This window comes from Heterodontus francisci, chromosome 13 (genome assembly GCF_036365525.1).
Source record: "Heterodontus francisci isolate sHetFra1 chromosome 13, sHetFra1.hap1, whole genome shotgun sequence".
Classification (NCBI taxonomy): Eukaryota; Metazoa; Chordata; class Chondrichthyes; order Heterodontiformes; family Heterodontidae; genus Heterodontus; species Heterodontus francisci.
In genome coordinates, this window is record NC_090383.1 from 108,310,536 (window position 1) to 108,334,909 (window position 24,374).

The 24,374-nt window shown below is 38.4% G+C and overlaps 1 protein-coding gene across 17 annotated transcripts in view; it reads right to left on the minus strand.

The window, feature by feature from the left end:
- Window positions 1-24,374, minus strand: part of cep170aa (centrosomal protein 170Aa) — a 174,398-nt gene that overhangs the window by 107,018 nt on the left and 43,006 nt on the right. For 10 of the 17 annotated variants that reach the window (XM_068045375.1, XM_068045371.1, XM_068045377.1 and 7 more), the window contains 7 exons: window positions 18,020-18,164; window positions 17,445-17,477; window positions 5,835-5,924; window positions 5,480-5,561; window positions 4,590-4,645; window positions 4,296-4,431; window positions 888-1,034 (listed from right to left, as the gene is read on the minus strand). In XM_068045375.1, the coding sequence (XP_067901476.1) occupies window positions 888-1,034; window positions 4,296-4,431; window positions 4,590-4,645; window positions 5,480-5,561; window positions 5,835-5,924; window positions 17,445-17,477; window positions 18,020-18,124 (649 nt within the window). In that variant the 5' untranslated portion in view covers window positions 18,125-18,164. The remainder of the gene's footprint in view (window positions 1-887; window positions 1,035-4,295; window positions 4,432-4,589; window positions 4,646-5,479; window positions 5,562-5,834; window positions 5,925-17,444; window positions 17,478-18,019; window positions 18,165-24,374) is intronic. The other 7 variants (XM_068045385.1, XM_068045382.1, XM_068045380.1 and 4 more) reach the window with 2 other exon arrangements.

Genomic DNA, 24,374 nt, shown 5'->3' on the forward strand with positions numbered 1-24,374 from the left:
CACCCCATCCACTACCTTCAACATTCACACCCTCCACCACCGACACACAGTGTGTACCATCTACAAGATGCACTGCAGCGTCTCACCAAGGCTCCTTCAACATCAGCTTCCAAACCCGTGACTTCTACCACCTAGAAGGACAAGGGCAATAGATGCATGGGAACACCACCACTTGCAAATTCCCCATCAAGCCACACCATCCTGACTTAGAACTATATCGCTGTTTCTTCACTGGTTCCAAATCCTGGAACTCCCTTCCTAACAGCACTGTGGGTGTACCTACCGCATACAGACTGCAGCGGTTCAAGAAGGCAGCTCACCACCACCTTCTCTAGAGCAATTAGGGACGGGTAATAAATGCTGGCCTAGCTAGCGACGCTCACATCCCATGAATGAATTTTTCTTAAAAAGCACTGCGCGTGTAACTACACCACATGGACTACAGCTTTCAAGGCGGCAGCTCATCATCACCTTCTCAAGAGCAATTAGGGAATGGGCAATAAATGCTGGTGGTGTAGCCAGCGGCACCTCCACCCATGAAAGAATAATAAAAAAAAACCTGTTTCATTTTTTTGTCTCGATGGTACAAGTCTGAGGGAAAAATACATATAGTAGTGGAGAAGAAACCAATAGCACAACAGTAGTTGAGTATTCTCACACAAAATTTCTTTCCTTGAACTGTTGTTGGCTGATGAACAACATCTGTGACTTCATTACAATTCCTGAACATCCTTTAGAAAGTCTATAGATAATGGTTCAGGTGCCAACCATTTTACCAGCAGCATATCTCTCGTTAAAAAGTAACTGAATCTAAGTTCCATCACTGTTACTCTGTAAATAGCTGCTAACAAGTTAATACTGCAAAGACTCACTACTTTGGTTCCTACCTCCTGTAGCACTGCTTTCCATCTTCACACTCACAGGCTTGGGATCTTGCTTGCTTGAATTTTCATCATCTGCATCATCTTCACCCCACCAAGCAGGCTGCCCATACAGAGGGGTACCACGGGCTATAGGCAGAGAAGAAATATCTACTGGATGGTAAGGAACAAAAGAACCCATGGAGTATTAGTCGTCATGAACCATTTCTGCCAGTAAAAAAAAAAAAGAGTTGTGTGAATCCAAATCTAACAATTTAATGAATTTTCAGAGAAACAATTTAAGAACTTAATTGCAGGAACACTGTTCAGTTTGAACCACAAAAAGCACACTTCCCTTTCGTGAAGACACTCTTTGTAAATAAGTTCACCAAAATCTTATAACTATACTTATTAAATTTGTATTCCCTTGCTGATCACTTGGGCCTGTCTTATACTTACTACAGAGATACAGTAATCTTCTAAGACCCATAAAAACACAATATCCTATCACAAAGGCAAATATTTGAGCTTTTCCTTGATATATTTAGAACAGTTTAACACTGACTAAAGGTTTGCTCACACATGCATTGGCTTCCTTGTGCAAATTGAGAATCATTACATCATGCAGCATGCTGCTTACAGCCAATTAGCTGAAAAAGCATTAGGCAGCTGACCCATTATGAAACCCTAGCTCACATCTGCTGCAGCAGTTTTAGACTACCAAGTGTGTCATTATTATTGTAAACATTCTGCTCGTTAAAATTTGGACCTTTTGCTGAATATACAATTAAGCACTGTTTGAATGAGTAAAGGATAAAATAGACGAAAAGCTTAAATGCTGAAAAAAAGGAAAAGAAAAGTAAGAAAAAATTAGGTAGATGCTCATTAAAAGAATAGAAAATTTAAAAAGAATTGATGAAAAACAGAATTTAAAAAGTAATTGCAGTGCATCTCAATTCTAAAAAAATACCATACTACAGAACGTAAAGGTACCAGCTGCAAATTATTACATAAAATATGCTGGAGAAGCTGGAATTGTTGTCCTTAGAACATAGAACGCAGAGAGATGATTTGATAGGGGTGTGTAAGATCTGAAGAGTTTGCATAGAGTAAATAAAGGGAAACTCTTTCCAATGGCAGAAGGGTTGATAACCAGAGGCCACGGATTTGAGGTGATTGGTAAAACAACCAGAGGCGACATGGGGAAAAACCTCTTCACTCAATGAGTAGTCAGGCTTTGGACAGCACTGTCTAAAACTGTGCTGGATACGGATTCAACAGTATCCTTCAAAAGACAATTGGATAAATACACGAAGGAAAACAAATTGTAAGGATATGGGGAAAGAGTAGAGCAGTGAGACCAACTGGATTGCTCTTCGAAAGATCTGGAACAGACTTGATAATCTGAATGGCTTCCCTTCTGTGCTGTACTATACTATGATTTGATGAAAATCGTAATTCTCAGTTCTACTGTGTGAATGTTACGATGCAGAGTTTGTGCACCGGTGGCACGGGTGCAGAGAATAATCAGCAGCAGCTGCTTGAAAATGCACTAGATAAAATAGATACACTTTTGCGACTGCATTTTAATGTTTCATTTTTTTTTAAATCTCAGGAAGTGATTTCAAAGAAATAATCCAGTCTCAGGATTCAGGTAATGTTTTAAGCCACTCCAGATCCGCTCGTGCTATTCTCAACTAGATTGCTATGTTGGAATGTGTATGAGACAATCCAGTTGACATTTCTCTATGGTGCTGAAACCGAGAAAACATAGAAGAGGTGGCATATTTTTGGTATGTGCTCTGCATGGTTGAAGTTGATTTGAGATATATAACTGTATTCTATATTGTGTTTTACATCACCCAATATTTTATATTGCGTAATGTACTCATTTTATATTTTCAGAATATATTAGTTAAAACTACTTGTGAAATACAAAATTCTATGAACCTGGCAACCCTAGTAACGAGTAACAAAACTAGCAACCTTAAATGAAACAAAAGCTTTTAGCTATGGTCTTCAATCCCCCACCCACCCCTCCGCTCTCCACAAATAAATTTCATACCCTCCCATCATTTCCATTCCCCTCTCTGACCAGTACCTAAAGCTAAACGTACTGTTCACAACCTCAATCTCACTTCTGATTAAACCAATGCTTATTGTGAAATTCTCTGTTTATGAACTAGTGAAACATAAGAAATAGGAGAAGTAGGTCTTTTGACCCTCAAGCCTGCTCCACCATTCAGTAAAATCACAGCTGATCTGATTGTGGCCTTAACTCCAGTTTTCCTGCCTTCCCTCCATAACCCTTTACTCCCTTGTAGATCAAAAATCTGTCTAATTCAGCCTTGAATATATTCAATGACTCAGCCTCCACTGCTTGCTGGGGAAGAGAATTCCAAACACTAATAACCCCGAGAGAAGAAATTTCTCCTCATCTCCATCTTAAATGGGAGACTCCTTAATTTGAAACTGTGCCCCCTAGATCTAGATTCCCCACGACGGAAACAACCTCTCAGCATCTAACCTGTCAAGCCCCCTCAGAAAATTTTATGTTTTAATAAGATCACCAAGAACTCCAATGAGTAAAAGCCCAACCTACTCATCCTTTCCTCATAATACATAATAACTAGCTTTTACATAGAGCCTTTAAAATAGTAAAAATATCCCAAGCCACTTCACAGCAGTATGAGAAAACAAAATTTGACACCTTCTGCTTACTCATGTGACATCACATGCACAAGTATCAAAAAAGTTTGAACAACTTTACAGGTACGAGGATATCAATGATTTTTATATACCATTTTCGCCAAGCTCTGAGAGTTCAATACATAGAACAGAATACTTTTGTTATTGAATAAGAAATAAAATCTTTAGTGTTGCAGTAGACACTGTAATTTTAAAAAAAAATTAACTTCATACACCAGAAATTCCAACACTTGGACAATACAGCATCTGAGCATACTGAATTCTGTAATCTTAATTTGGCTGAAGTTACATTCAGCTACATGTATCTGGTTTATTCAGAACCTTTATTAACCTATTTAGTTATAGAACCTGCTAGAGCACTTTGTAATGGATGGTTGAGGTAATTATAAAGAAATACACAGCCCTAAGTTGGAATGAGTTCAAAACTAGCACTGAATTAAACTTACTCCCTTAATATTCAGTACTTTGATATGCTATTTACAAAGTACTTTCTTATTCTGCTGTTCCTGGTTCCTGAAAAATGGGTGGTAATGCAGCAGAGTGAACTGACTGCGTAAGCAGAGTCCTTCAATAACGAACAGACGCAACACATCAGGCAGCTAACTGAAAGTTACGAGACCAAAGACACATTTTAATACAGCAATGTTGAGGCATCCAAGGATATGTAGTTAAAATTATAAAAATAAAACTCATTCAGTATTAAAAAAGAAACATTTAGCAAATTACCTGAAGCTTTATGCATCTCTACTACATGAGTAATCACTTCAGCTTTGCCCTCTACAGAGTTCTCTAGTGCTTCCTTTGATCTTTCAGCCTCTGGAGGTTTCTGTGGTAACTGCAACTGGCTTGTAAACTTTTCATGCTAAAAAGAAGATTCAATAATTTCTGAAAATTCTGCTTTGAGTGCACAGACATTGTGATTTCTAAGAAATACATATCATCCCAAGACCAAACAATGGATGCAAAATATATTATACCATGTGACTCAGGCAGTTTTTCGGCAACCTTTGCTAACCTTACCTTAAGTGCTTCCTCTGGGACTCGCAGTTCCCCTCTCGCCACAGTAAACAAATTGGTATGTAAGGCATGTTAAGGATAGGTAGGGGAAAAAAAAAAAATCAGCATTGCAAACTAAAATACTTTTAACTGCTGAAACGCAACTGTCAAATTTTCCGATTGTTGCTGGAGAAGTTGTGGCAGGGAAATCAGCTGATAGTATTAAAGTTCGTTGCTTGACATTCAGTATATGTGCCTAGTATTCTAAATGATTTGCAGACATCCTCCAATCGTCTGCCAGGTACAACGTATTCTTTTAATAAGTGGACTGATTGAATAACACACAATGATGACGCACAAGGCAACAGTGAGGGTCTTAAAGGTGAGAGGGTGCTTAGAAAAGGGAGAAAGAAATCAAGTCAGATTTCTATTGCTGTTCATTATCAAATGATCCTTGCTAGTAAGTATGTACATGAGGGCAGGATCAGACTCAGCTGTGATGGCTTCCATCGTCAAACAGCCTCTTCAAACATGAAGAATAGCAACATCTAGTATTAACAGTGGCACCCAATGAATCACAATGCAGCAAGATTCACCACCTTCAAGAGAGGAGGGGAGAAAATTGGAAGCAAAAATAAAATCAAAGCAGTAATTCTTGCATACATTTCAAACATATATTCACAAATTTACAAGTAGTAATTGATGCCAATAGCATTTAAGGGAAGCTAGATAAACACATCAGGAAGAAAAGGTTAGGAAGATGTGCCGATAGGGTTTGGCGTATGAGGCGTGTTTTGTGGAGCATAAATGCCAGCATAGACGTTGGACCAAATGACCTATTTCTGTGCTGTTGACCCTAGAAACTGTATTTGCAACATTTTGTTTACTAACGAGACAGCTATTTTTGGAAAGGATATCATATCCAAATCGAAGTTTATCATCAATCTTCAGAGTGATGTAGGTTTGCTCTGGTATTCGGGCTTCATTAACAAATGTCTGAAAACACAGGCACCCTGGTTAGGAATCAGTGACAGGTTCCGATTTCATCAACCTGAAAATTTATCTATGTTTCTGTGTACATAAATATTATTTAGTATGGTTCTCTGAATCTATTAAAGAGTAAGCATTAGAAATTACGGTATTTTCCAAGTGTTACATATGCGCATCTGGATAGTGTTAAAACATGTAATAATTAAAAAGGTTCAAAACTAAGCACAAACCAGAATTTTTTCAAAGTCACTGACCAATAAGCAATGACTTGTCACATACCCCATTTAGACTGCCAAGGTCCTTTACTTTATGCTCATCTTCAGCAGAGTTATAGTTGATAACAGCATGTTGCTTGTCAACGCTGCGGGACTGTAAAAGAAAAATATTTCTCCACTTTTATTTTACTCAGAGGGCAAATAAAAAACACAACTGAAAAAACACATTAAAAATTCATCCAACTGCCACCGACCACGTGGAATCTCCTTTTTCTCATTTAATGTGTATTTGAAGATTGCTCAACACAGGATTGACTCCAAGTTACAGAATCTTTTATTACATTTATTTTACAGCTCCTGATTTAGATTATCTTCATTTGAAATACGATTAGTTTGGTATGGGGATTACACTAATAATTATTAATGATTCATCAACTGCATTTATATCCACCTTGCCTCCTCCCTGGATTATTTTAAAAAGACATTTTCAAAACCCTCCTCTTCGATTGTACCACTCTCTTCACTTTACTTTTCCTTTCCAGCTTGGCATCTTATTTGAGATGTCTTCTTGCACATGATGAGCATTACAGAGGAGCATCTGCATACACCAGGCCACTCATCTGGTCTGTAGGCTAGGATCTTGACCAATATTGTATAGTCAATATTGAGAAGGAATAAGAGTTTCTATGACGTACATACAGTGCAACCCTGCCGGTATATTAAAGTAATTGGGACGACCTCTAAGGTATCTGGGAAGATCCTTGCCTCCTGCACATATTGTAAAATTCAGCAACTATTTCCAGCCTTGATGCTTCTAGAGATTGGAAGTTTTTTTACAGCCTGCAAATTAAAACTGGGGCATCAAAGGCCTGTGCAATTAGTGTTTCAGAGTTGGAAGACAAGGTTGGATAGGTATTGTGAAGCTTTTCATTGCAAAGTCTTGAGGGACAAAGCCAAGCAGCTATTTAACCTAGCGGACAACTGTAATAGCCGGCCCCGATACTACTCCAGATTTTTCTTGGAGGCTTGCTCAGTGCAAACTGCTCCTTTCCCTCAACCACAACAATACACCCACAGACTGTGAAGGACAACTCCATACAACTTGACCACGAGTAAGCAGGGACTTTTCACTCCATTCCCGTTCTGCCCCAAAACTAATTAATTCACAAAACCAAGGCCATTTTCAACGTCCTGAACACAAGCAAATCATGCCAGTAATAATGTAAAAAAAGGATTTCTACACTACTGCTGTTAGACAAGTGATCTACAGTTTCCCAGGTAACACGTTACTCTAACTTTTACTTAACATATCAATGTAATCCCAGGCAGCGCTCAGTTATAGTGGTGGCTGATTGGCTGGGCTCACAGACCTAAGTTAAGAAAGGTAGAGTGCAGAGCACCATGGAAGAGGCCAAAGGAGATTTAAACAAAGGTGCAGCAGAATCAGCAGAGCATCAGAGAGAAAGGTTAAAAAAAATGAAAGTGACTTCATCCAAACCTAGAGTCCTCTGGATGTTAAGGAAATACAAGGCAAAAAAGGGAAGCTTATGCCTCGGACCCTACCAAATTCAGAGTCAAATTTTACATTCATGGCATTTTAAGAATCGTGAATTTCACGTATTTAAATCGTAAACATACGAACACACGAATTAGGAGCAGGAGTAGGCCACTCGGCGCCTCAAGTCTGCTCCGCCATTCAACATCATCATGGCTGATCTGATTGAAACCTCAACTCCACATTTCCGTCTACCCCCGATAACCTTTCACTCCCTTGCTTATCAAGAATCTATCTACCTCTGCCTTAAAAATATTCAAAGACTCTGCTTCTGTCACCTTTTGAGGAAGAGAATTCCAAAGACTCTCGACCCTCGGAGAAAAGATTTCTCGTCATCTGTCTTAAATGGGTGACCCCTTATTTTTAAATAGAGACCATTAGTTCTAGATTCTCCCACAAGAGGAAATATCCTTTCCACATCCACCCTGTCAAGACCCCTCAGGATCTTATGTTTCAATCAAGTCGTCTCTTACTCTTCTAAACTCCAGCAGATTCAAGCCTAGCCTGTCCAACCTTTCCTCATAAGACAACGTGCCCATTCCAGGTACTCGTCCAGTAAACTTTCTCTGAACTGCTTCCATTGCATTTACATCCTTCCTTAAATAAGGAGACCAATATTGTACACAATACTCCAGATGTGGCCTCACCAATGCCCTGTATAACTGAAGTATAACCTCCCTACCTTTCTATTCAATTCCCCCGCAATAAACAATAACATTCTGTTAGCTTTCCTAATTACATGCTGTACCTGCATACCAACCTTTTGCAATTTATGCACTAGGACACCCAGATCCCTCTGCATTTCAGAGCTCGGTAATCTCTCACCATCTAGATAATATGCTTCTTTTTTATTCTTCCTGCCAAAGTGGACAATTTCACATTTTCCCACATTTTACTCCATTTGCTAGATCTTTGCCTTTTCATTTAACCTATCTATATTCCTTTGTAGCTTCATGTCCTCTTCATAACTTACTTTCCTACCTATCTTTGTCATCAGCAAATTTAGCAACCATAAACTTTGATCCCTTCATTCAAGTCATTTATATAAACTGTAAAAAGTTGAGTTCCCAACACATCTTTCCAACCAGAAAATGACCTATTTATGCCTACTTTCTGTTAGCTAGCCAATTTTCTTTCAATGCCAATGTTACCCGCTGCACAATGAGCTTTTATTTTGCACAATAACCTTTGACATGGCACCTTATCAAATACCTTCTGGAAATCTAAGTACAGTACATTCACCAGTTTCCCTTTATCCACAACACGTTACTTCTTCAAAGAACTCCAATACATGGGTTAAACATGATTTGCCTTTCACAAAACCATGTCGACTCTGCCTGATTACCTTGATTTTTTCTAAGTGCCCTGCTATAACGTCTTTAGTAATAGCTTCTAAAATTTTCCCTATGACAGATGTTAAGCTAACTGGCCTGTAGTTTTCTGCTTTGTTTCCCTCCATTTTTGAATAAGGGAGTTACACTCATGGTGTCGCAACAAACCATGCAAATTATCTATTTGAAATGAAAAAAAGGTATGGGTGGTTTCTGGTTTCAAATGGTATTGATTATATATTCAAAAACTAATTATAAAAAGCTGAGTATAAACAGCTCATATTCTTTATTCTCTGTAGTCAGTGGTTGCATGTGAGCATGGAGACTCACATGCCTTAGATAATCTGAGACTTCATCTCCTCGCAATGTCTAGCAAAAACCTCCTGTCGTAGATTATTTGCACCAGGCAAGCAACCACAATTTTGTACATTACTTTGAATGTATATCCACAGCTTTGGGTGATCAAGTTTTTCCAATGGTATGTTGCCCCTTGCAAAAGTATTCACTTTTCCATTGTAACCAACTGATGATTTTCTGTCGACTTCTTAAAAGATGAAATCATTGCTTTTTTTTTTTGCGTGTTCGTTTTCCAGTGCAGCGCTGGATGCTCCCTTTCTGCTGTGATGGCTTTGGGACTAAGTGGTGTTGAACTGTTGCCTGCTGTGTGTGATCCAGTGAAACATGGCAGCTTGTACAAAACGGTATTCCACCATCAGCATGCAGAATCTAGCTTCCAAATTCTTTCACTCAATGTGCTGCAGTAATGGTTGCGGCCATTTTTGATTTGCTCTTTCTGGCATTCTCACTTGTCTGCTAATACTCGAGACTGCTTCTCTCAAAACTCCTCTGGAAGCTCTGCCTCATCTACCAATGAGTTGAGCATTGTGTCAATCACTAAAACGCACAATGTTCACAACAAGACCAGCAATCAGCGAGATGAGCCTTGTATCAATGAATAAAATGCACAAAGTTTGCAAAATAGCTTATTTCACAGAGGACCCGAAATTTCACGGTCCATGATGCATTTTTCACAGCCATGAATTTGGTAGGGCCCTATTTATGTCATATATGGAGAACTAAAGAGTGTTGAAAGCCGAGAGGAATATATAAAGTGTAGGGGTGAAGTTAAAAAGGGGGTCACAATATTAGTTAAAGAAATAATTACAGCTGTGAAGAGAGAGATGGTATACTAGAATGATTATTATATGAGACCAACATCAACTCCTTCTCTCTCCACAGCTGCTGCCAGACCTAAAGGTTCACAAAGGAAATCCGACCGAGCCTGAATGCTGGGCCTTGAAGTGCGACCCGACACGGCCCATGTCATCGGGTCCCGTTGGAGTCAGGTCAGGTAGCAGGCCTTTACATCAGTACATGGGTAAAGGCCTGCTACCCAACCTGGGCGGGACCCGACGACGTGTTGGGTTCGGGTCGGGAATTTCCCATATAAGGCTATCCAACAGGGCACTGCAGTGCTTTAGCCATACCTGCTGAATATTTCCATTATTTCTGTTTTTAGATCAAATGAGGCTATATAGTTTGAACTGAAGAACAATACAAAAATGTTTTATAAATAAACAGCAAGAGGAAAACCAAAGAAATATTGAAGACCAAATAGGAAAAGAGTGTGTGGAAGAGGATGTGAACCTTGTTCTTAATACTTTGTATCTGTTTTCACAACAGAGAAGGGTGATGCAGACCTTGTCGTTAAGGAAGTGGGATGTGAAATATTGGATGGGATAAAGTGAGAAGGGAAATATTTAGGGGTTTAGCATCTTTACAAGTAGATAAGTCACCAAGCCCAGATACATGTATCCCAGGTTGTTTAAAGAAAGGGAGGAAATAGCGAGGCTCTGACCATCATTTTCCAACCCTCTTTGGCTACAAGCAAGATGCCAGAGGATTGAAACACTGCTAACGTTGCACAGTTGTCAAAAAAGGGAGAAAGTGATAGACCAAGTAGTTACAGGCCAGTCAGCCTAACCTCAGTGGTGGGCGAATTATTGCAAAAAATTCTGAGGGACAGTATTAATCATCATTTAGAAAGACACGGATTAGTCAAGGACAGTCGGCATGGATATAGGGGAAGGCCATGTTTGACCAACTTGATTGAATTTTTGAGGAGGTAACAAGAGAGTCAATGAGGGCAGTGTATTTAATGTAGTCTACATGGATCTTAGCAAGGCTTTTTGACAAGGTCCCACATGGTAGACTGGCCAGAAAAACAAAACTCCATTGGACCCAAGGGAAAATGGCAAGTTGGATCCAAAACTGACTTCAGTGGCTGGAAGCAAAGGGTAGTGGTCGAAAGGTGTTTTTGTGACAGGAAGCCTGTTTTCAGTTGGGTTCTGCAGGGATCAGTACTAGATCCCTTGCTTTTTGTGGTATATGTCACTAATTTAGACTTAAATGTTGGGGGCATGATCAAGAAGTTTGCAGATGATACAAAACTAGGTTGTGTGGTCAAGAGTGAGGAAGAAAGCTGTAAACTGCAGGAAAACATATTAGGTGGACAGAAAAGTGGCAAATGGAATTCAGTCCCAAGAAGTGTGAAGGAATGCTTTTTGGGGAGGAAAGCAAGGCAAGAGAATACACAATAAATGGTACGGCACTGGGAAATGTACAGAAACAGAGGGATCTTGAAGTGCATGTCCACAGATCCCTAAAGGTAGCAGAGCAGGTAGATAAGGTTGCTAAGATACTTTCCCTTATTAGCCAAGGCATAGAATACAACAGCAGAAAGGTTATGCTAGAACTGTATAAACTACATAAAGTACTACTTAGGTTGCAGCTAGATTACTGTGAACGGTTAGGGTCAACGCATTACAGGAAGAATGTGATCGCACGAGAGAGAGAGTACAGAGGAGATTTACAAGGATTTTGTCAGGACTGGAGAATTTTAGCTATGGGGAAAAATTGGATAGGCTGAGGTTATTCTCTTTAGAACAGAGGAGGCTGAGGGGAGTTAATTGAGATATATAAAATTTTGAGGGGCTTAGATAGAGTGGATAGGATAGACCTATTTCTCAGAGCAGAGAGATCAATAACCAGGGGCATAGATTTAAAGTAATAGGTAGAAGAATTAGAGAGGAAGTGAGGAGATTTTATTTTCCACCCAGGGGTAGTGGGTGTCTGGAATTAAATGCCTAAAAGGGTGGTAAAGGCAGAAACCCACATTGCATTTAAAAAGTACTTGGATATGCATTTGAAGTGCCACAACCTACACAGCTATAGTCCAAGAGCTGGAAAGCAAGATTATGCTGAATAGCTCTTTTTCGGCCAGCACAGACACAATGGGCCAAATGGCCTCCTTCTGCGCCGTAAATTTCTACGAGGATGGGTACTGTTAATCAGATTTATCAATTCACCGAAATATTTGTTTGAATATTAACTATCTGTCCCATTTTTATTTCTGCTAGTTTTACATTATGCCCAGGTGGCTTTCACTATTGTTTCTGCGAATCAGTAGTGTAAGCAGAACGGTTTTCCTGAAATTGTGATTTTGTGTCAGGAGCCAAAGAATGTATTCACACAGAGATCCTCACAAGATCACGCCCTCCCATGTTTCCTGACCCTCACATAATGCATGGAGATTCGAGAAATACTTATTCAATACATCACATGGTTTTGGGTGGGATGAGACGTGTATATATTGTAATACACAAAGTAGCGCAATGGTGCGGGACAGGCTGGATGAACCAGAACGCCTTTCCCCGTTCATCACCTTCATATGTTTATACATCCCCAACAACTTAGTATGAACTGCAGCTCACTGTTCCACCCATTCCTCCAGTATTTCTACTATTTTTTAATATTAATCATTGTCCAAAGTTCCATAAAGTATTCAGTAGTTTGGCATCTAATTCTGGTAAAACAAAATTGGACATGGTTCAAAAAGATTTGTTGCTCAATTAAAATAAGTTATAACATGACTATAAAAGGAGTCAGGATTTACAGAAAAAGTGTACATTTTACACTAAAAATATACTATAAAAGACTACTGATTAACGATAGTGAAGGAAAAAGCATTTTTAAAAGAAATATTAAGTGATTAAAAGCTCATGTGGAGCATGATCCTGTTGGACTAAATGCCCCGTTTCTGTGCTGTAAACTTCTATCTTCTATGCATGTTCAACTGTACTGAAAAGTCTGGGGTACATTCAAGTAAATTAGCACAATGACAGAATCTGCCTTTGTGATAAGTATTTCATACATATTTTGGTATAAAAAGGATGAGTACAGAATACTCTTACACAGACTGATTTATATCGGAAAGTAAAAAAATATCTAGGTGATCGTTAGTCTTCACTATCATTTGTGCACGGCAGGAATCAAGTCCAAATGTAAGGCATTATTGTCTTTTGAATCCTTGAAGCAATTAGTCAGTTGCATATAGCATTGAGGTAAATGGACAGTTAAAGCATTCATTAGTAAAACAGATTAAGATTGATGTAATGCACTAGGAAAGTAAAGCTGCATACAGGAGGTGGATTAGGGAAAAACCTGGCCAGGGTGTCTTCCCTATACTGCTGAAGCAAGCCTCCCACTGAATCTATGCATGAACAAAGTTCTGAAGCCGGGAATTTGGTGAGTGTGGGAATTGGGCGCAGTGTGGGAACAGGTGCTGTTCTGGTCTTTTACAGAACTAGGAGTGGTCAGAGTGCAAGCGGGACACAGCGAGACCCGAGAGCTGAAGTCCAGAGACATTAATTAGGTAAGATAAGATGTAGAATCAATTTGGTTGGAGATAATAAATAGCAAGGGAAAGGAGTCACTGGAGGGAATAGTTTATAGGCCCTCTAAGAGTAGCCACATTGTAGGAGAGAGTATAAATCAAGAAATAATAGGGGCTTGTAGGAAAGGTACAGCAATAACTGTGGCAATTTTAATCTTCATATCGATTGGACTAATCAAATTGGCAAAGGCAGCCTAGAGGATGGGTGCATAAAGTGTATAAGGGCCAGTTTCTTAGAACAATACGTTCTGGAACCAACCCAGGAGCAGGCTATTTTAGAGTTGGTCATGTGTAATAAGGCAGAATTAATAAATAACCTCATAGTAAAGTATCCGCTAGGCAAAAGTGATCACAACATGATAGAATTTCACATTCAGTTTGAGGGCAAGGGGTTTGGATCGGAAATGAGTGTCTTAAACTTAAATAAAGGCAATTACAAGGGTATGAAGAATTGGCTAAAGTGGACTGGGAAAATAAATTAAAAGAAAGACAGTAGAGAAGCAGGGGCAGACATATAAGGAGATATTTCATAATGCTCAAAGATATTGAGAAAGAAAGACTCTGAGAAGGATACACCATCTGTGACTAACTAAGGAAGTTAAGGATACTATCAAATTGAAAGAAAAGGCGTGCAATGCTGCAAAGATTATTGGTAGGACAGAAGATTGGGAAAATTTTAGCAACCAGCAGAGGAGGACTTAAAAAAAAAGAGAAATTAGAGTGAGAGAGTAAACTAGCAAGAAATATAAAAAAGACAGTAAATGCTTCTACAAATACACATAAAGGAAGAGTGTAGCTGAAGTAAGTGTTGGTCCCTTAGAGGATGAGACCAGGGAATTAATAATGGGAAAGGAAATGGTAGAGACTTTGAACAAGATTTTTGTATCTGTCTTCACAGTATAAGACACAAAAAGCATCCCAAGAATAGCAGAAAATCAAAAGGCTAAAGGGAGGGAGAAACTTAAAACAATCACTATGAGAGAAAAAGCACTAGGAAAACGAATAGGACTAAAGGCTGACAAATTCCCTAGACCTGATGGCCTGCATCCTAGTATTTCCAAAAAAGCATTCGCTAATGTGCCACATAAAAGGTTACTACACAAGATGGTGTTTCGGGTATATTAGCATGGATAGAGGATTGGCTAACAGGAAACAAAGTCAAGATAAATGGGGCATTTTCAGGTTAGCAAACTGTAACTCGTGGGGCACCACAGGCATCAGTGTGGGGCCTCAACTATTTACGATCTATATTAATGACTTGGATGAATGGACCAAAAGTATCATAGCCAAATTTGCTGATGATATAAAGATAGGTAGGAAAGCAAGTTGTGAGGAGACCAAGAGTCTGCAAACGGGTATAGCTAGGTTGAGAAAAGACTGAGCAGGTTGGGTCTATACTAATGAGAGTTTAGAAGAATGAGAGGTGATCTTATTGAAACATGTGAGATTCTAAGGAGACCTGACCGGGTAGATGCTGAGAGGATTTTTCTCCTTGTGGGGGAATCTAGAATTAGGGGGCTGTTTCATTAATCTTTGGAATGCTCTTCTCCAGACAGCTGTGGAGGCTGGGCTAGACAAAGTTTTGATCTACAAGGGAGAAAAGGTTTATTGGGGGCAGGCAGGAAAGTGGAGTTAAGGCCACAATCATATCATGATCTTATTGAATGGTGGAGCATGCTTGAGGGGCCGAATGGTCTACGCCTGCTCCAATGTTCTTATGTAACAGGGAAAATGGTATCTGTGGAGCTATTTCCTGACATATTGAGATCATATAGGTACAGAAGAGAATTTTTTTGTTGCTGAAAACACCCACACATATAAAACCAATGAGCAATATACTGGTAACACTGACATTAGACAGAGCTTGTTAGCAATGAGTATCCCCGCTTTGACTTTGCAAATGCTTTTGCTTACATTTAGACAATGAGCAGGAAAATTATGTTAAAATAAAAACACAATGCTGAACCATTCAAAACACATGTTGATATTCTCTAAAAGTCAACACAGCGGCGCAGTGGTTAGCACCGCAGCCTCACAGCTCCAGGGACCCAGGTTTGATTCTGGGTACTGCCTGTGCGGAGTTTGCAAGTTCTCCCTGTGACCGCATGGGTTTTCGCCGGGTGCTCCGGTTTCCTCCCACAGCCAAAGACTTGTAGGTGGATAGGTAAATCGGCCATTGTAAATTGTCCCTAGTGTAGGTAGGTGGTAGGGAATATGGGATTACTGTAGGGTTAGTATAAATGGGTGGTTGTTGGTCGGCACAGACTCGGTGGGCCGAAGGGCCTGTTTCAGTGCTGTACCTCTAAATAAACAAATAAAGAAAGAAAGATCCATCTTCCGATGTGCTATACTGGCATATCTATTACAGTTTATAAATCATGGTATTAAAATTATTCAGCAAAAGACATTAATAGTTCCGAAGTTGTTTTAATTGGACATCCAGGTGTTTTTATACTAGTATACACAGTGGCCAAACCAGATCAAGTGCAGAAGTTTTAGATATTTTAGGTACAAAGTACATAAGCATGGCGGACAGCCATAAAGGCGGGGCTAAAGTGTGGCGAGTCGAAGAGACTTAGCAGTTGGCAGGAAAAAAGAGAGAGGGGCAAGGGAAGAGCCAACTGTGTAACAGCCCCGACAATCAATTTTTTCTGCAGCACCTGTGGAAGAACCTGTCACTCTAGAATTGGCCTTTATAGCCACTCCAGGCACTGCTCCACACACCACTGACCACCTCCAGGCGCTTACCCATTGTCTCTCGAGATAAGGAGGCCAAAGATAACATAAGCACAGTAGAAATTCTACAACAACAGCAATCAATAATGTTAAATCAGCATTTAAACTGGACAGCTACTCAGCGGAAAAGCTAAACATCTAGGTTAGATCACTTCTAGTCATCGAAGAAAACCACACAACGTTCTGCAAGGCTCAAATTCCAGCCACATTCACACTACATCCTAATAACATGCATTACGGTTTAATGCATTCATATCTGTTCAGCACTGCAGAGTGTAAATAAACAATGAGTTTGGAGACCTTTATAGTCCACATCTATTAATTCCAAGTCACCGATAATTTGAATATGCTTTATTGTAATTGCTTACTTTGAATCACTGGATTTAAGAACAACTGAATTAAGAGTAGACTGCATTTTGTTTATACAACTTTCAAAGTTACAATAAAGACTTACCAGAAGCTGGTAAGAGAATCAAAGATGTTTGGGTAGGCTGGGCACCCAGATATTTGAAATTTTTTTAACTGCATTATTTTCATCCCTTTTTCTGGCAACTATTTTTTCAACAAGCAACGGATTACTGTGAAAAACACAATGCTATCCACCAAACACTTCCAGCAGGTATAGCACCAACAGTCACAAAGTAAAGCTCTCCTTTAATTAATTCAAGAATGCACCTAGAAGAGCACTGCATTCTGCAACAGTGCAACAGTTCCACCTTTCACACCAAGTTTCTTTATGGTTTTTCTGAGCAAGACTGCCAATGTAATGCCAAATAAGGATCAAATCGAGCGACAGATCTATGTTCACTAGAAACTGGGTTGAGACTTCTCAAACTCTTTTTACTTAAAATCCTTAAAGCTAAGAGACAGAATGGATATTTATCCCAACTGAGTGCGACTGAAATCCAGGACGATTGGTGCAAGACACACTATGCCACCTAATTCCTCCTTTAGCAGAGATATTTCAGACAAACTTGAATACAATGGGCCACAAAGATTTCAAAAATGATCCTTCTTACGTTGCAAAAATAATGCATTAAGAAGTGATGCACAATAAAGAGAACATGCAACCTTACAAAGGTTGGGTACTCATTTCTACTCTTCATCCATTTTAAACTAAAAGGGTTCATGTCTGCACATATTTGTTGCTCAGGGAGGAGAAGGGATACGAGAAAAGTGCAAGTGCTGATTCACACTGCACTAAATCCATGTGACAACTTTTTTTTTAAAGTTCTATTTCACTAAAATGTGACACACAACTTTAGGAAACAAACTCCAATCCTAAAAAAAACTTGTTCATATATTCTTCCTACTCACTCGTATCTGCAGGACTTTGCACACTTTGGCCATCTGGAAAAAATTTAAACATGAAGTTATCCAAAATAAACGTGCATAAAGAGGAGGGGAGAGAAAACAAAAGCTTTAAAAAATGCTGGAAAACACTAGGGTTAACTCTTTTGGCAAATCATAAAAACAGAAATGAACTTGTGTGTGACATATGCAAAGATGGTAATGAATCCATGTTGAAAAAAACACTACACCACTAGCCTGATTAAATTTGAAGTCAATAATGTTGGATTTGAGACAAATATTAGATGTGGCAGTAATGAAGCATTTCATTTTGGATTCATTCAAACTGCTACTTTCTTCTTCCAAGCCGAATATATACAAAGAGGAAAAATATTCACAGGATCAAGTTGATGTCTCAAGAGTTTTAATTTCTTACTGGCTGATACGGTTTACTGTAAATACTATAAATTATTTTAATAAATGCCTTCAAGAGATTGAAACAAAAAGAAAATCTTGAATTATCTTGCTGGCAGTTTGAGTTCAGATGTGTATATAGCATAAGACTGCATCTATAGCCTTGCTATATTTCTTGAGTCAGTTACCTGCAACATCAATTCACAGTCATCCCGGCCTACAAAGATCATCTCACGTGGCAGCCGGTGACGTGTACCTCCGCTGCTCACCAAAAACCAGGATGTTAAGCTCATTTTCTGCAGTTACCAAATGCTGTTTCAAGGCTACGTCATCCTGTAGAGAGAGAAAAAAATATTTTTAGGTTCACTTATTTTTCCACAGTATTGCTAGAAGCATACTATGCATCCTCCCATAAACGTTGGTGGATTCTGTGTGCAGATTAAAGCCAGATGTCAGAAGCCATCACAGGAAATGACAGAATCTGCTGGATTTGAAGATGGCTGGAAATTTATACACAAGTCACCAGCTGTTATAATGTGCAGCTGCTTGATACTTGCAGCTTCTGAAAATTAACAGCCAATGGAAAAAAACAACAGCAAAAGCAATTAAATGTAATTTCTTTTTACATTGCTCTGATTTCCTATGGAGTTATGTTATGTATGTTGCAAAGCTCTTCCCACATAGCATCAAAAGCCTTTTGTAAACTGAATCATTGCATCACAACAGATGCATAGCTTTCAACCACTTAAATAGTGGCGTTATTGTTTGACATTTGTGAATGTGCTGTATGACAGACTTTGAATGGCTACGATGTGAATACGTTATCGCTCCAGAAGTAACTGCCTCCAAGGGAACTGATTTCATGTCTTGTCGAAGAGTAGAAGTATTTGCAATATTTGGCATTCTTTAACAAAAAATTAAACCTCCAGCTTTACTTTGCAAGAATTTTTCCTTTAAAAAAAATGAAGATTATAGTACAGTAGTTTATAGTATATATAGTATATATGTGTGCAACATATATCCAACTACTGGTAAGCTTAAACATTTTTCCTAATTTCTGTACAAAGAAAAATGGAACCCGTAAATTGCCACTGATTTCCTTCTATAACAAGGAGTCTATTAAAAAAAAATCTCAAGTACCAGAACAACTTGCACCCACTGCTACCAGTTTACAGATATGAATAGGAAGCATGCTTATATTGACACTGATCAGTTCAACTTGATGTCATTTTTCCCTAGACTGTGTTTAATAAATTTATCACACTCTTAAAACTCAGTATAGTGGAACCTTACTACTGATAACTTGGAGGCCAAATAAAAAGAAACGAGACTGACAAATTCAGTTTTATTAAAGCACTGTCAACTAAAATCACTATGGAAAAGTTACAGCTTACAAACAGTGTTACAATACTTCAGTTATTGAGATTTAAGTTCAAACAGCCAGGTCATCATACTGGATCAGACAGTGCACATAAATTTTCTTTATCCATCCAACAGAAGCCCATACCACAAAGTTTAATGTGCAAAAGAACTTTTAGCTTACATGAAAAGCTGAAGGACATATACACAAGTTTATGAACCTCAATAGAAATTGATAAATATGAAAATTGCATTTGAAATTTCAGTAAATTGGAAATTGATTGTCCTGTGTATAATTCGATTTACTGTACATATATTACAATATCAAATTGGCACAAGGAATGATAAAGTGGTTGTATATACCAAATTGGGAGGCATGAATAACTGCAAGGAAGAGTTAAGGAGATTGTAGGAGCATAGCCAACTTAGCTAATAGGCAGATAGCTAGCACACCACTTCAATGAAGTGAAATGAAGAAAAATAACAGTGAAAGGAATTATACCCTATTCAGTAAGATTGTTAGCAAGGTGGAGGAATACATATCTAGGAATGCATATTCAGGATTCTTTAAAAATGCAAGCGCAGCAAAAAAAGCCATTTAAAGACAAATGGGATTCTGGGTTTTATTGGTTAGACCAATGGAGTATTGCATCCAGTTCTAGGAACCCCACTGCAGAAGGGATATGAGACCCATCAAAAGGATACAGTAAAGAGTCATTAAAATATCACAGGAAGATAAGAATGCACTGGAATTAAGGGGAAGCTAGATAAGTACATGAAAAAGGAATAACGGGATATGTTGATAGGGCAAGATGAAGTAAACAGAGTGGGAGGAGACTTGTGTGGAGCACAAAGACTGGCCAAATGGACTACTTCTATGCTGTAGTTTCTGTGTATTCTATGCAATGCCTTACATAGAATTCTATGTAAGGACTAGAATAGGCCACTTTGGTTCATCTAGTGAGCTGCAGATCTCTACAGAAGACATGTCATTAATAAGGGGTTACAGATGAGAAGAAAAGCTTGAAGAAAAGTAAGGCTTCTCTCTACTGGAGCAGTTAAGATTAAGGGGAAATCTAATAGAGGTTTTCAAAATTATAAAAGGTCTTGAGAAGGTACTGAATGATTGCTTCCACTGTTTGATAAATTGGCACCAAGGCATAAATTTAGTGTTATCACTAGAAGAATGAAAGGGGAAAATAATTTTTTTTGCACCAAGTGTGTTACTGGAACAGGGAATGCTTTTCCACAATGGCTAGTGAGGTGGAGAATATAGCATTATTTAAAAGAAAATTAGATAAGCATTTGAAAGAACACATAAAAAAAGGAAAGAACATATGAAAAAGGGGAAAAAAGCAGGAAAATGGGATTAGTAGATAACTCCAGTTGAAGAGCTGATATGAATACAAAGAACATATGACCTCCTTCTAACTTACAGAATTATGGGGCCATACTATATGTTAATGAAGTTTTAACTTAAAAAAAAAATGCAGAAATACCACATAGTGTGCTTTACATTTCCTCCATCCAAAAGTACTTGATTGGCTGTAAAGAGTTTTAGGACATCCTGGGGTCATGAAAGGCGCTATATAAATGTGAATCTCTTTTTCTTTAATGCACAGAAGTGTGTTCATTTGTCTGACAGAGTTCAGCAAATTCAAATTCCAAGTAGTAACAGGAAAATGAATTGGATTAGACTTCCATACCCCTTTTATGAAAACAAGCTATAAAGATGAGTTTTGGATAAATTCATTAAGAAATGATGGTCAAGATTAAAGCCCAAATCTATTTGTGAGCTAATTCTAATAACATCCATCAGAAAACAAAACTGCAAAAAAGTCATGTCATGGAATTGAAAGATTTTATGAAGAACTCAAGGCCGGGTTTTCAAACTTGTAATCTGAGAAGGAGGATCCCTCTTTAGTTACAGAGCTGTCCTCATCTTTCACCCTAAGCATTCATCCCAACATTCAATGCGAAAGTAATATAGATCTGGAGTTTTAAAGCTCTGTTTGGATTGTTGAGCTGTTGCTTCACTAAACGTTGATATTCATGTGGTTGTCCACTTACTTGTCTATCACACTACAAATGAAAATAGCCTGCCTTCTCATTCGCTACATATATATCTTTATGGTCAAGCAGCATAAGCCACTTGAGAGATTTTGCAATAATTTTGTCAAGACTCACACTGACTGTCTTGATGTAGCAGAAGTCTATGGCATCATATCCACAAACCTGCAGAACAAGGTCACAGACCTGAAACGTGAATTCTGTTTCTCTCTCCACAGATGCAGCCAGACCCGCTGAGTATTTCCAGCACTTTCTGTTCTCATTTTGGAACTGTAACTACTGACCAACGTGTTCTGAAAAGAACCTGAGTCAGTAACCTCACCTTTAATTATCTGGCACTCGCTAATTTTCCAAATCACTGTTTTGGTATTGAAATAATGTGGAGTCCAGAACAATGTTCAGTCCATATTTCGGCTTTAATCTTGATGAAATCCAAGTCAGATTTTCAGCATCAAGAACAACTTGAAATACAGATGAGCAAACAGCTGGCAAAACACCAAACACCATGTGTACTTACTGAAATTTGACAGGAACACAAAGTCAAAACCTTAGATTTTAACTTTCTGCCATTCAGAAGCTGGAAAGTGTTGCTGCTTTCCAAAAAGCTGCCACATTGGGAGCTAAGACAATTCAGTATAATCTGTCTGAAAAGCTCAAGATCACATTCTATATCTGAGGAAAACAACGTCATAGAGATGAATGTCTACTCTGTTAAGTGTTACGTGAATGAGCTTCCAACAGAAATCAGGAGCAGAGTTACTAGGGCTGTTATTAACCTAAAAGATGAATTGCAGCAAAAATTCTTCAAATCTAAGGATAGCAGAGGTGCATCTCAGCACCAAAAAGAGTAATCCCAAACAGTTCAGCAGAGATGCGTTTACATTGCATTGGAAGGGAAAGTCTTCGGGTCCAAATGTAGGTTATTCCTGCAGTTTGCGATCTAATGAAGTTGATCTGAAAAGACAGTGTTTAAAAAGAATTCCATTCTTCAAGGGCAAAAAAAACTCATTTTTCAAGGGCTACAAGAGTAAAAGATGAATTCTTCCTACGTGACCTTGTGCTTTTTTTTTTAATACTGCTAGTTCTCATGAGTAATAAATTATTCTTTAGCATTCTATTGTTTTGCCCACCCTCATTTAGACAGTCCTAAAAACTGTGGCAAAGCAAGATCATTTGTCATTTAATGATAATACTGCCTGTTGAAACTGATCAAATGGCTTTCACGATGATAAAAATGAAGTCATCCAAGACCCCCCTCTTGACTTCAGATCACAGATAATTTTTAAAACAGAAATGCATGATACTCCGAGAATTTCAGTTCCTCTTAAATGGCCAAGGACAAAGACCGTCTTGTTTCTGTGGTCGAAAGCAGTGTAACCCACATTAAAGAACTGCATCAGCTGAATGCTGTAGCTCGCAACCAATCTGAAAAGCTGATAATCTTCATGCTATTTTCTGAATAAAAGCCATTTCCTTCTTCCACGTATAGGAATACAATTTTTTCTGTGTCACCATTGTTTAATCAAAAAAGTTGCAGTTCTTTGATGCTTATCTGGTTAATTTACTGAAAATCTGGGAGCCTCAGCAAGCCTGTATGTATTAATTTTGTACGATAAATTTACATTGTCACTATAATTGCACAACTGTAACAAAATAGCAAATGAGAATGTCCAAAGTAAAACTAAAGCTTTCTGCAACAGTTGTTTTACCTTCATAGAATGAGGGGAAATGGAGAAAACATTAATAGCAATATCTTCAGATAAAATTTTACAGTAGTTGGATGATGCAACAGCTTGCAACAGGCCAACATAATCATGACTTCATCGCTTGCCCTAAGACAGTGCATTGCACTATTTGCAGCAGTATTCAGGCAGAATTTGAGGAACAATGTTGCTGCAGGACTGTGCAATTCACCTGTGTTACAATTGACTAAGAAATGCTTCATAAGGATAATGGACAGTCCAAAGATTGGAAATGTGCCTTTGGTAGCAAGTATTTATGAGATTGATAATCAAATAAAAAGGGTGTGGAAAAAAAAACTATTCTTACACACCTCCAAGCAACTACAGAAGCACACTGGTAGGGCCTTGTCTGCAACTTGCCAGCCTACCATCTTGACCAAAGAACGATAGATCAGGAAAAATGAAATGCTGTCACAAAATTAAGTAATGAACAATTTCAAATATTTAGCACAAACATTTTATAATTTGTATATTTAAAATTATGATTAATTCACAATTATCTGCCTTACCAAAGTACGAAAATTCCCAAAAATATACATTACCAAAATTTTGGGGGATATATCTGATGTAAGCAAATCACTTCCATCTGGGTTACACCAAAATGAATTATAACTCATGACAGCCACAAGTGTTCATTTTTATGGAAATATACATGTATGGAGGTATAGCATGAAGCTCACCAACTTGTAGCAGAAGACAGTTTGACAAGAGAAACCTCATCAATGTTATCTACTTTGACAAGTTAGTGTTCAAATACTAAATATTGATAATCCAATACTATTTTGAACAACATCAAGAGGAGGAAATCAGTTACTGTTAGAATCTAAAATCTGGTTATAAAGATGGCATGGCTTTTCCAAAGTATACAAACTTATCATGTACCAATTCATAAGAATTCACTTTCAAGAAGAACTCATGATTTGATGAAGAAAGATACTTCTGATGCTTGCACAGAATCATATAAATTCACAGCACAGGAGGTGGCCATTCGGCCCATAGTGTCCGTGCAGGCTGACAAAGAGCCATATAGCCTAAACCCACTTTACAGCTCTTGGTCCATAGCCCTGTAGGTTACAGCACTTCAAGTGCTTATCCAAGTACTTTTTAAATGTTATGAGAGTTTTTGCTTCGACCACCCTTTCAGGCAGCAAAAAATCTCTCCTCGTATCCCCTCTAAACTTCTTACCCCAAATCTATGCCCCCGGTTATGGACCCCTCAACCAATAGGTCATTCCTATCCACTTTATCTAGACCCCTCATAATTTTATACACTTCAATTAAGTCTTTCCTCAGCCTCCTCTATTTCAAAGAAAACAACCCTAGCACAAATAGAGGATTGGCTAAGGAGACCAAAACTCTAGGTACTCCAAGT